Consider the following 13,558-nt stretch of genomic DNA (forward strand, 5'->3'; position numbering starts at 1 on the left):
GGGCAATCCAGCTTGAGCGCCCCTAGTATCAGGGCACAGGGGAGCTAGAATTATAAAATAAAGAGAAGAAAACAGTTGCTTGTGGTGAAATTGGTGTCAGCATGTAGAATGGCACATGGCACCATAGGCACTTCCTTCCTTTGTTTCTCCTCATTTAGGTTTCTGGGACTCTTCCATTCTCCAAAGGGGAGGGGTGGTATTTCTTTCAGTCATCTACAATGTATTCGACTATTATAAGTAACTGATTTAGGGTTTATAAGTTCAATCATAATCATGTGTTTTGCTGAATTGGATATAACATGTTTAAATGTTTCTTTTGTACTTTTATATGTGCAGTATATATTGTTGGATTAAAATTTGAACAATGATTTAACAATGTTAGTTGAGATTTGTACTGATTTTGTTCTTGTGTGTTTAAAGAAAATATGTTAGAAAATTGTGATATACAGTTTTAAATGCTCCTTTAAAATACATAATGGCAATAGTAATTTGTTGCTTCAAAATGACCCAATCAAGAATTTCTTATAACAATTCAAGTATAATTGAAAAAGAAAAGAAAAACATTCAGATTGTAATTCATGGGGTAGTATTGCTATAGTTCTAGCCCGTACGATCGACATGTGAGAATAACTTTTCAAATGGAAACAGTAATTTTCATGTCGTCACTCAATTAAAGTTATATAAAGCAATAAAGACTTACAATAAATGACAATGAAATTATCTGAGTATCATGTAAAATTATTTTATTCAATATTTCATTCAATATCACATCCAAATCTGTGTTGAAAAGAAAGTGTAAAAAGGTAGACTCCTTTATTATCCAAGAAGCAAAGACCTCTTGTCAAGTGTGTTTGATAACATTAATAATAATATTAATAGCTAGTTCTCATATAGCGCTTTTCAGGACCGAAGGCCCTCTCAAAGCGCTTTAAAGATATATATATTAGAATGGTTTTATATTTGTTCCTTTATTCATTCCATCTCTTTCCGAACCCCACGGAGTCCATGTGAAATAAGCAAGCATTTGCTCTCGAGGCCAAAATGGGGTGAAAATGTCCTCATTAGGTAGATTTCGACACCCCTTGTACCAAGTTGAGTCGCCCAGTCTATGCAGTTCAGGGGCTGTTCCATTGTATAAATGGGGTATAATTCGACAAAGGTGGGTAATCTGGATAGGAAATGTACTAACTACTTCGTAATCTCGAATCCATTCTAGGTATTTCATATAAGACTCGTGATCGGTATCAAGTCTCTTAAGATGTCCCGCCAATTCTTTCAGTGATGAAAAGTCTGAGAGGTGGATAAAGGAGTTTGGAGGTCCTATTTTTTGAAAGTCCGATTTTGGCGCGCCGTAGACGACGGGAACGATACCCTGGCTTATCGTCTGATCCCAGAACTTTTCTGTGATGTACTCGTGGCACTCCGAGTTTGCAAGAGTCATGTAGAATTTATATTGTTGCAACATGAGCTTACACATTTCGGAACGTTGCGGTAAACAGGATAGCTTACCGCATCTTCCGTAGGTGTCAAGCGGTAACCGGCGACTGAGTTGCTCCACAATCGGTATTCGAGGCCAGAAGATCTGGGCGCAGTTGCTCGCCATCCAAGCAATGAGTTTCGTCTTGTTTCGTCCGTATCTTTCATTAAATTCATAATCTGTGAGAGGCTTTAGTCTTTTTTGGTAATACCCAAAAGGAATATGAATATCAGAATCACTACGATAGGTCATCATTTTGTGATACCTTAAATCGGCAACGCGAACATCTCGGTTCCAATGGACGACACGGAGTGGTGTTTCAGTGCTATAATAAAACCAAGTTTGCGTAGGCTCGGGGTCCTTGGAAATCATATCATGGAGTCTTCCTTCAAAGGCCTTTGGAAGTGCGCCAAATATGACAGCATCCTTTCCCTTCAAATGAGTTAGATTGGTCCCAATCGTGAAACGGAGGGTACAATTGTAGAGAGGGCAGAAGACATCTGCGGTGTGTTTAAAAAACTGACCCCTCTTGAACAGGTTGTACCATGATGACAGTTCTGGCCAGATCGCCATATCGGTCAGGTTGCCGAAAATGTGGACTCTCTTCACACAGTTTGTAGGCACGTCAGGGAAAGATTTAAAGGTTAAAACAGTGACATGATGAGGCCCATTGACATAGTTGCTACCATCCGGAACCTGTGAGGTGTTCTGTAAGGACTTTGTCTGGAGGATGGCGTTGAGGATGAAAACACCAATGATGAAGATTACCATGCCAACTATCTGCTGCCTGGCGTTTACCTACAATGATAAATTATGAGATACATAATGGAAATTGATCTAATGTGAAATACATTTATTAGTGGTAGAGAAATACGAGATGCTGAGGAATATTTCGTTACGTACCATCTAAACTAATGGTGCGTGTAGGCCAACAATGAATGTACGCCCAATGATGGTCTTTCTGAAGACATTGTGGCAAATTAGCCCTTTTCTATACAAGCTATCCAATAAAGAATACTACTACATTGCATTTCTACTGCTTCTACTATTACAAGACCGCATCAAAACAAATAGAGTGACACTTTATGTACACCATTGCCAAAAGGGAATGCCATTTAAAAAAAAAAAACTTTATCTGAAAATTCTGAATATATTTCTTTTTCACCGAAAGTGTTGCTTCTTTTTCACAATAGAAGAAATGGAGAAAAAAAATTATGAATACTACGTGTACTAGGTAAGTAGGTATTCTACTAAATTTGACGTAGGACCCTATTAAAGTTTCACTGGGTATCATCTTAATATAGTTATACACAATTCAAGATGTTACTGTCATATTGTTAATCAACTGTTGTTGACCCAAATGATATTAAACTATCACTGTTTCCATTTTGACAACGAGAAACAAAGTGATTACCTTTTATGATTTCATATACGTGGAATCAGTAATGCTATCAGTATCAGAGCCAAGAGCTTGAGATGATGCCCAAAACGTTCAGTCTAAATGTAAGGTATCCAACAATAGTGTTTAAAATAAGATATTTGAATCGTGCGTAGTATCTACGCAAAATTAGTAAGTTCTACACAGAAAGTCTTAACATAAAACTGGGGTCTTACCATTCTTCGCCTGGTCATAAATATTGTCCATTTCTGTATAGACCTTCTCATTCTACCGGCAATTTAAGCAACTTCAATGTTTGAAAGGTGAGACGATAGATACTTGACTCAATGTGGACTTCATGTTCACCAAAATGATATACGTGTGTGTACAGTCCAGTGTAGGACTTTATTGAAACGAACGCTGAGATGGGTGAACAATCGATTTACCTTTCCTCTGTGTAACGTATAAATACTAATCAATACTGTGACTAGTCTTGCTGAGATAAACTGTTTGAACTCTTCGGAAATGAACGACAAACGAAATTTTCATTCGTAAGAGCATAATAACCATGTGATTATTTAAAAAAATATATATTTATAAGCAAGGTAATATCAATATTGACCATCACACGTCTTATCGGGGAAATAGACATATGGCTTCGCAGTGAAGAGCTAATACCCCATGAAGGTGTGTTTAGACTTAACATAATGTCATGCTTAATGTTTTTTTGTTGCGGTTGGACATGACCTCGGGATGGAATAAATAAAAGGATGTTTCCTTGTTCGAATCCGTAAATAATTTAATAAATTTGAATATGGTATCGGGGAATTTGGTTTCTTGTGGGAATCTTGTTACATCGTTTGTTGCACAGCGTCGATCCATTCTCCGCACTGACTATTACACAGTCCTATACATGTTTAGTTCCGGAGACTGGTTATCGATTATTATGTTTTCTTCGTCTTGGGGGATAATGATCACTTTGGTATGTACGATAGGCCTCTTATGTTGTCACATGACCATGATCGACACGTTAACATTTCAGGCAGGGGCGTCGCCAAAGGGGGGGGGGGTGTGGGGGTGCGACACCTCCCCCCCCCCCCCCCACCTGTCAGGACATTGTCGGTAAAATTGCGCTGCCGTCGGGAAAAAGAGAAAAGGGGGAGGGAAAAAAAGAGACGGAAAAAAAGAGAGGGAAAAAAAGAGAGGGGAAGGGAAAGAAAAGAAAAAAAGAAAAGGGAAAGAAAAGAAAGAAAGGAAAAGAAAGGAAAGAAAGGAAAAGAAAGGAAAGAAAAGAGAAGAAAGAAAGAGAAAAAAGAAAAAGAGGGGGGAGAGGAAAGAAAGGAAAAGAAAGAAAAGAAAGAAAAGGAAAAAAGAATAAAAAAGAGTGAAAGGGAAACAAAAGAAACGGGGGATGAAAGAGAGGAGAGAGAGGGGAGGTAAGAGTCTGAGAGAGGAGGAGTGGGAGTAAAAGAGAAAAGGGGTTGTTGGGGGGAGTCGTCTCGTCGAGGGAGCAAGAAAGACACGGGTAAATATGTTACTGTGTCGGGTCAGCTGTGTCGGTATTCTTGCTCGATCCTCATCAATGCATAAGTTTGAAGTCGGTGAGATGTATATTGTCGGTCGGTCGACAAGTTTTTTTCCCTACGAACTGCGACTTCTTATCCGCTGTGACGACTTCGAGAGTGACTACAACTACAATACTTGTATTTTCTCGAAGTTTCACTTTCCTATAATATCAGCTAAAGAAATCAGAGGTTTAAAATTTTCGGGGAAACTAAATTCAAACAAGGTTAAAGAGTCAACAACGGTACGACGAATCATTTTCCTTTCTTTATATTGTGATGAAACGCCAAAAATTCCGCGCTTCGCGCGAAAGTGGGAAACTGAATTCAGACAAATAGGGCTTTCTAGAAGTCGAAAACGTTACAACGAATCGTGTTCTTTCTCTAATAATTTAAGGAAACGTCAAAGCTTTCGCGCGAGAGGGGGAAACTGAATTCAGATGAATAGGGCTTAATAATAATAAGATTCGAAAACGGTATGAGGAATCGTCTTCCTTTCTCTATATTGTGATGAAACCCCGGAAGGGGAAAACTTCATTTAGACGAGTCGAGAACAGTACGACGAATCGTCTTCTTTCTCTAATAATTTAAGGAAACGTCAAAGCTTCCGCGCTTCGCGCGAGAGGGGGAAACTGAATTCAGACAAAATTAATAGGGCTCATTTAGAGTCGAAAACGGTACAACGAATCGTGTTCTTTCTCTAATAATTTGAGGAAACATCAAAGCTTTCGCGCGAGAGGGGTAAACTGAATTCAGATGAATAGGGCTTACTAAAAGTCGAAAACGTTACAACGAATCGTGTTCTTTCTCTAATAATTTAAGGAAACGTCAAAGCTTTCGCGCTTCGCGCGAGAGGGGGAAACTGAATTCAGATGAATAGGGCTTAATAATAATAAGATTCGAAAACGGTATGAGGAATCGTCTTCCTTTCTCTATATTGTGATGAAACCCCGGAAGGGGAAAACTTCATTTAGACGAGTCGAGAACAGTACGACGAATCGTCTTCTTTCTCTAATAATTTAAGGAAACGTCAAAGCTTCCGCGCTTCGCGCGAGAGGGGGAAACTGAATTCAGACAAAATTAATAGGGTTTATTAAAAGTCGAAAACTGTACAACGAATCGAGTTTTTTCTCTAATGATATGAGGAAACGTAAAAGCTTGGGGAAAACTGAATTCAGATGAGTAGGGCTTATTAAAGGGAAAGTCCACCCCCAAAATAAGTTTGTTTCGATAGAGGCAGAATAATAAGAAAATCAGGTGAGTGAAAGTTTGAGCAAATTCTGAATGAAAATAAGAAAGTTATGAATTATTGAAGTTGTGATCAATCAAATACAAATTGGCAACTCTGTGACTTATTATACGAGCTCTCCTTCATTTGCTTTGTGCATAATATTCCATAAAATCATGTTTTCTTCGTTATTGATGACGGAATATATATTTGTTCCTTGCAGGGGGAGTATAGAAACATATTTGCAATTATTATATTTAGGGTGCATGTATGGTTGAAATTTTTCTTGAGGGAAAATGAAAATTTTAGATTTTTTTAGTACTGAGCAAATGGAAGTTGTGCTCGCGTGATACGTCATAGAGTTGCCAATTTGTGTTTGATTGATCACAACTTCAAAAATCCTAACTTCCTTATTTTTAATCAGAATTTGCTCAAGCTTTCACTGACTTTTTTTTTCACTGACCTGTTTCTCTCATTTTTCTACTCCTATCAAAACTAACTTAATTTCAGGGTGGACTTCCCCTTTAAGAGTCGAAAACGGTACGACGAATCGTCTTCTTTCTCTAATAATTTAATGAAACGTCAAAACTTCGCGCGGGAGGGGGAAGCTTCATTCAGATTAGGATTAAGAGTCGAGAACAGTACACCTTCGTCTGCTTTTTCTCATAATTTAATGAAACGTCAAAGCTTCCGCGCTTTGCGCAGGGGGGAATACTAAATTCAGAAAAGGATAAACAGTCAAGAATGGTACAGCAAATCGTCTTCTTTTTTTATAATAATTTAATGAAACGTCAAAGCTTTCGCGCTTCGCGCGGGAGGGGGGGGGGGAACTTCTTTCAGCCTAGGATTACCAGTCGAAAAAGGTACAATTAATCGTCTTCTTTTCCTAATAATTTAAGGAAACGTCTAAGCTTTCGCGCTTCGCGCGGGAGGCTCATCACCCACACCCCCTTATGAGCGCGCTTTTAAGTGATTCTCTTGCTCACTACCGCCCCTCCCTAAAATGAGGTCCTAGCTCCGCGCCTGCATTAAAATATATAGCTATGATGCTGACTAAATTTAAGAAATAATTCGTATATTAATGTCGTCGAGGAAAATGACCATTTTGCGCATATGCAAGTACCATAGATAGTCCATAGGAAAAACAATTTAGCCTTCGACCCCAGGTTTATAGGGTTGACTTTGTAGATATTGGAAATTTAATTTTGTCGGTAATTGGTAGCTACTTTTGTCGGTAATCGTTGGCCTCTACACCCCCCCCCCCCCCCCCCCACTAAAAAAGGTCTAGCGACGCCCCTGATTTCAGGCCAAATGGATCGAATGGCTGATGATGAGGCTGTTTAATAGTCAACAAGACATCGGAGCCCTGTTTCATAAAACTTCTTATCAGTAACAAATGCTAAATTTCTATGACAGATTTTCTCTCAGTCAAGCACATGTACGATTTCAGTAGCTTATAACAGTTATTGTATCTTGTTATTGATATCAAGTTTTATGAAACAGGGCCATGTACTCGGCTGTCTGTATTTCAAAGTCAGACTCGGTATATCAAAGTCATGAATTGAGGGAAGAGGCACGTTGGAAGGCTATTCATAATTGAGAGAGTCTGTCAATCCACCGAGTATCTATCGGTGTTTAGGAGATCCAGAACAAACATTTTTTGGCAATCTACAAGATGTTATCCCTTCGACTTTTACAAACACATTACATTTCCTTAGTATCTAAGGACTCTCTTTAATTATATGTAAGTCTATTTATGATTTCACATTCAAATTAATTCTGCTGAGACCCCCCCCCCCCCCCCCCCCCTGTGAAGGTATCGTGTGTTTTCGGTACTACTCATCTCACCCACGCACCACGCGCAAACCCGCACTTTCCACTGACACTGCCATGCTTTATGACAAAATGACCTTCCCACATAATTATACATGGGGTGAAAATCAAGGATAGCGATTTGATGAAAATCATGTAATGATTGCTATGCAGATTTTCTTTTGTTTTCGGTATTCGTTTGAGTTTTGAATGTAGTGATTTATTAAAGTAATATTATTTTCATCCTTTTAAATGTTGCATTGCTTTTACTTGGCCTGGACACATCATACATCACCTATTTCAGATTTCACCTTGTTCTAATACCACTTTATTAACAATCATGTTTATTAACAAAAGAAGTAACGATATTTACAATTGTATGGAATGTAATGCATGGTGTGGCTCCACAGTACTTGCGAAATCTCATAACAGAATATGTCCCAGGCAGAAATCTCCATTCTTCTGGTACTAAACAGTTAACAGTCCAAAGAACTATGTCTACTCTGGGAGAAAAGGCGTTTATTTCTGCAGCGCCATCTCTTTGGAATCCTCGCCCACTGAGGATCCGATCATTAGAATCCCTAGAAACATTTAAAAAGAATCTAAAGTCATATATGTTCGCATGTTATTTTAGTTAATTATATGTTGAATGTACATGTACATCTATGCATTTCTTTCCTTCTCTTTTCTCTATGTAACTTTTTCTAATTCTATCCCTCTGCGCCTCAGAATAGTTTACTAGATCGATGGCGCATAACAAAATATGCTATATTATTATTTTTATTATTATTATTATTATTATTATTATTATTATTATTATTATTATTATTATTATTATTATTATTATTATTATTATTATTATTATTATTATTATACAAACTACCCAAAATAGTAAAGCTCAGGTAATGTTTGATTATTGATCTTTATATCTATATTGTATATTCCAGAATATTACGTGATTTTTACCAATTTGCGATCCTTGATCTTTCACTCCGTGTACATTTGGGATGCAATGATCTTATCATGTTTATTCTTCTTTTAGCTGCACCTGGATATGAATTCACATATCAGTATTATTCATCTGTCATGTTTCATCCAGTGTTGTTGTTGTTGTTGTTGTTGTTGTTGTCTGCTTTCTCTAGATTTGGCATAATGCCAGTGTGTTAATATCATTTGAAGAGTGCATGGCCTCGGTGCCGAATGCTCTCTTTAATCTTAAAATAGTCTTAGGTTACTTTTGTTTTTGTTCCCATCTCCCTCTTTCAATCACAAAGAAAAGAGGTTTAAAAATATACTTAATCGAAAATATCCCACCAAGTAAATTTGGAATGTTTACTGTAATACCCCCCGGAAGGGCTTATCTTACTCCGTCCATTATCAGGGCACGGTACTTCCCAGCCCCTCTATTGTTCGAAATATTTTGAAGCTATTGTGGGGTACGTGGAAAAAAGCATGTCGATCGCTGCCTCTTCAAAGGAAATGATAAACGAAGAGAGGAGGACAGTTCGTGTCAGAGAACGACATCCCGAGAATGAAAGAGAAAGGATGAAACACTTTAATGAGTGATGTTACAACCGGAGAATGTCCAGATTGATTGTTGCCGACGTAGTTCATGTGTTGATTAGGTGAGAGAGCCATTACGATCATGAAAGGCAGAATACACGTCAATGGACAACTCCTTAGGCATTAAATGCTATTATTGCATTCATCTTCCTCCTGCCATTTCATATCTGGATGTTAACTTAGTGATGTTTTTTATTAGCCATGCGAAGATTACAAGAAGAAGTAGGAGGAACCGTCCGTCATATACTTTTGATTTGAAGATATTTGGAGCAATATTGTAATGCATCATCATCATCTTCATCTTCATCATCATCATCATCTCCCAAAACACGGATGAGGTGTGATACATCTTACGATATATTTTAAAGTTCTCGTTTTGTTAATCCAAATTCGAGTATCTAATTCTTGTAGTGCAGATTGATCATAATGGATTGCCAGATTAATGTCAAAATGTTGGTGCTATGCTACCATCCAATAAGCACTATTATTCTTCAATACTTCGCTTTCGACGGACTACATGGAGATGAACCAGCGTTTCCAACCTTATCTCTTCTCTAATATGCGGTACCACTTCCAAAGACTACTACTCCAGTATTAGCAAGAAGATGATCATGATGGTAGGGGTACGACAAGTAAGGAGTTGGCTTCTCCGAGGGGATCGCTTCCCGACGTGTTATCCAACATCTACGGTACGTACGTGCTCCGGGGTATCCTTGTATTCAAGTTGAGGGGTGTATAATCACAACCGCAAGAACTTTCGAGAAATGAACACGAAGAAAAATTGTAATACCCTATTGTATATCAAAATTAATAGAAATGAAGTTCTGCTTTAATAAGTAAAACCTCATTAACTGTTTGCATATCGTATAAGGTGATGAACAAGCCTTTGAATTGTCTTAGGTTAATTTTTCGAAAGCTTTGGGATCGTTTTTATAATCAATGTTTTATGTCCATTTTAATGGTATCTAGAAGCAGGAGCGTGGAAACATCTTTAAAGTTTCAAGGGGTTTAAAGAAAAAATTAATTCCAAATTTGGTTAAACGCCTTCCCCTTAAACAAACAAACAGGCATTTATTACACCCGTGTCAAATGAACATTTTTCATCACCAATCACCATTATGTAGATCTAATCATCCAAAAATAAAGTTCTCTTAAATATACCGAAATGATGCTGAAACGTCTGGCTAAACAATTCTATTTTGAAAAAATATAGAGTTCTGTGATTTTGGTTAAGGCCATTTACTGTTCTATGCCACATAAGATTTAGTGTAGTTTCTTTAAATCACATTATCGATGAAAATGTTAGATGCGTGTACTTGATGTACGTGTACTTTTTATGACTTAAAGTGTAATACGGTTCACATTCCTGCATGTTTAACACCTTTGCTGCTCACCGCGATTCATTTCATTTACACTTACACATAAACCGCTGCCGGTTTTTTTTTTTGGTAGCGGTTTACCGCGTAATATCTATTAAAACGAGCCTTAAATTTCGATGAGGAATATTTTCTATGTCATGCACCCTTGGAACTTGGTCTGACAGGTTTTGAACAATTTGTTACGTAATTCTTGTACAAAGATCTACGTGGGGGAGAGGGCGGGGTAAAAAACGGTAACTATATCGATTGTTCTGTGTTATTATATCTTTTCTAAATTAACGGGGCGAAGCAAGCCATGGACCTTTGTACTAGGTCCATGGTCTCAAAGGTACCAGTCTATAAATATTTTCTACAATATGGGAATTTATAAAAATCAGAAAAGCATAACGCAAGTTGAAATATCTTTCTGATGGAAGACCTATATGTCACAATTAGACAATATTAATTTTCAGTGTTAAATGTGTATTAGCAAGAAAATTGGGTTAGTATGAAATTTATTGGATTGTCGTTGCCTTATGAGGGAAACAGAAGGCGCATTTTAATAGAACACTTTTTGTATTTTGCCGCTGAATTTCATCCAAAATTTCTGCCGATTTCTCTTTTATTTTACTAAAGATAAACTAGACATAATATTAAATTCAGGAAGTTTGCTCATATCTGCTAATCGATTTTGATATATTAAATCAACATTTGTTTTAAAAGATAATATGTTTTAAAAGATAATATGTTTTTCGTCTTGCCCTCGACAATTAGTGTATTTTCTATTTTGTTCATCATGCAGAGATATAACATTCGGCTGGCCTTGCTGTGCTTGATCATCATATGGTCAACGTTACTTTCTGGTCTTGTTCTTCACTCCAAACTGGTCATCAACCAGCGTGGGTCCAGCGTTGAGTCCAGTAGTGACCAGTCCATTCTAGAGCAATTAACCTTTAAATCAAACCGTACAGGTACTGGTCAGTGCGTCAAAAGTATCCTCCTATATGGGGACTTGGAAGGTATGAGGAGTTGGCCTGAGCTTTCAAAATGGGTGGAGCTTATGGAAACAAGTCTAAGATTGGAAAGGGAGGTGAATCTGGGATGCAGAACTGACAATATCAATTGCACGATCAAACTTTCCCTTGGGACGGACTTGAAACGTTTTCGCGGAAAAGACGCGGTTATTTTTGGCATTTTACCGCGTGCACTGAGAGGACAGATTGAGACGCTGAAAAATCTTGAGCCAGAGCAAAACCAAACGTGGTTCTTTTACAGCACAGAATCGCCTCACCGCATGACATTCTGGAATCAGAATCTGAACATAACTCAGCTCAAATACCACAAGTTGATTTCGTATCACTGGGATTCACACGTCCAATTATCGTTTGGTTCATACAGTTACCAACCACCAGCAAATACGTCCATGAGCTTGCCACCTCAATGGTCCACGAAGAAACATCTCATAGCATGGATGAACAGTAACTGTAATGAAGTATCGTGGCCAAGAAAACCGTTCTTAAGCCGCGTCCGCGCCCGCTTACCGGTGGACGAATTCGGAGCGTGCGGTACAAAGCAGTGTGAACCGCGTCATTCCTCTAAATGCTCAAAGTTGATACAAAGTTACAAATTTCTGCTCATCCTTGGAAACGCTGAATGTGATGGTCTGATTCCAGCCGACTTCTGGTCACTAGCTCTTGCCAATGACGTTGTACCGGTTATCTACGGGGTTCCTAAGGCTGACGTTGCCAAGGTAGCTCCTCCCTCGTCCTTTATCCACGTTTCTTATTTTAAAACGGTGAAATCATTGGCAGATTACCTCCTAACAATAGCAGACGACGAGAAAGAGTATAACAAGTTTTTTGCTTGGAAGAGACGCAGTGAGATAAAGTTGATGTACCCCGTCGCACCCAAACTCGTATGTAGAACGATACCACACATGTTTGACGGTACCCCACAATACCTGACGACTGTGGGTGAGTCGAGTTGGTTTAATGGTTGTCGGACACGGCCCAACAAGAATTCCTTGAAGCCGTTTAGTCCTGATCAACAGTACAAGGAATACAACCATTGGACTATCTGGCAATCAATGTGATTTTGTAATGAAACCGTGATGAATGGGAAATGGACAGGTAGAGGATATAAGTAATTATATATATATTAGAATGACATACAGTAGGAGCATTATGAATACGATGTGGTGATGATTGGCTGAAACAAATATAATACATTGAGAAAGGTGTGGAGGGAAGCTGGGACTTGGGTCCAAACACAGGGATATGGAATTAACAAGATCAATGTGCCTAGCAGCCAAAATTTAAAAACGGTACGAATTTTTTTTGCCAGCCTGCATTATTATATTCATACATCGCCTAGAATTTGCTCACTTGTTAATTTTTACTTTTCCCATACGAGTATAAAAGTTTAGGATGAATCGATTTTCTTTTCTATGTTTTTAATAGCAATTAGTCAATGGTACTTACTTATAGAATTGGCTTTATGCATGAAACTAGTAATTCCCTTTTCTCGGCACTGGGATGTTTGTATTTTGTTACTGTATTCTCAGGGTAGGATTCAGGATTGTCAGCTTATAGTGCCCTTAAGAGGAAAACACGGCTCCGTCACCTCTCTCTCTCTTCGCTGAGTCCACTCAAAGCCCAATTATATACGCGTTCGTTAATATTTTTTAAAGATATAAATGTCACGTGAATTGTAATCAAACAGATTTAAAAAAAATTACCCAAAATATATTTTCTGTCACGAGTTTGTGTGTGATCTAACATGAGCTGTGTAAAACAAACAATAATTACATCGTAGTAGAAATAAAATTTCGTTTTGTTGTTGTATTTGTCTAGAGGAAAAAGGGTTGCAAATATGAATTAAAAGAAATACAAAGTGAAATCAAAATTTAAGTTATAAGAACCGGTGAGATAAAAAGAGCGAAAGGAAAAACATAGCAAAGGAGAATTAGGAAAGAGGATGAGTGGGAGAGAGAGAGGAGGAGGGGAAGTCATGATAGATAAATGGATGCGTGAAATTGATCGGTTCACTCCTTATTTATGAAAGATCGCCCTCAAGGGGCAACGTTAGGGTTATTAGCCACCTCAATGCTTTTAAGGGTGCGATATACGATATACAGGCTTTCAATGATATGCGTCGTGTGTAAAGTAAATTGATATATGT

The 13,558-nt window shown here is 38.0% G+C and overlaps 2 protein-coding genes across 2 annotated transcripts; one reads left to right on the forward strand and one right to left on the reverse strand.

Moving 5' to 3' along the window:
* Window positions 1-726: 726 nt before the first annotated feature.
* Window positions 727-3,248, reverse strand: LOC100891552 (alpha-(1,3)-fucosyltransferase fut-1). The gene is made up of 2 exons (XM_003723350.3): window positions 3,092-3,248; window positions 727-2,275 (listed from the first exon to the last, which is right to left on the reverse strand). The coding sequence occupies exons 1-2, from the start codon at window positions 3,140-3,142 to the stop codon at window positions 944-946; spliced, it is 1,383 nt and encodes a 460-aa protein (XP_003723398.2). The 5' UTR covers window positions 3,143-3,248; the 3' UTR covers window positions 727-943.
* A 5,714-nt stretch (window positions 3,249-8,962) lies between these two features.
* Window positions 8,963-13,203, forward strand: LOC100890376 (alpha-(1,3)-fucosyltransferase 7). Its single transcript, XM_003730917.3, has 2 exons — window positions 8,963-9,709; window positions 11,181-13,203. The coding sequence occupies exons 1-2, from the start codon at window positions 9,626-9,628 to the stop codon at window positions 12,468-12,470; spliced, it is 1,374 nt and encodes a 457-aa protein (XP_003730965.1). The 5' UTR covers window positions 8,963-9,625; the 3' UTR covers window positions 12,471-13,203.
* The last annotated feature ends 355 nt before the right edge of the window (window positions 13,204-13,558 follow it).

The sequence above is a fragment of the Strongylocentrotus purpuratus genome, unplaced genomic scaffold, assembly GCF_000002235.5.
Source record: "Strongylocentrotus purpuratus isolate Spur 01 unplaced genomic scaffold, Spur_5.0 spur5_scaffold_3, whole genome shotgun sequence".
NCBI classification, from domain to species: domain Eukaryota; kingdom Metazoa; phylum Echinodermata; class Echinoidea; order Camarodonta; family Strongylocentrotidae; genus Strongylocentrotus; species Strongylocentrotus purpuratus.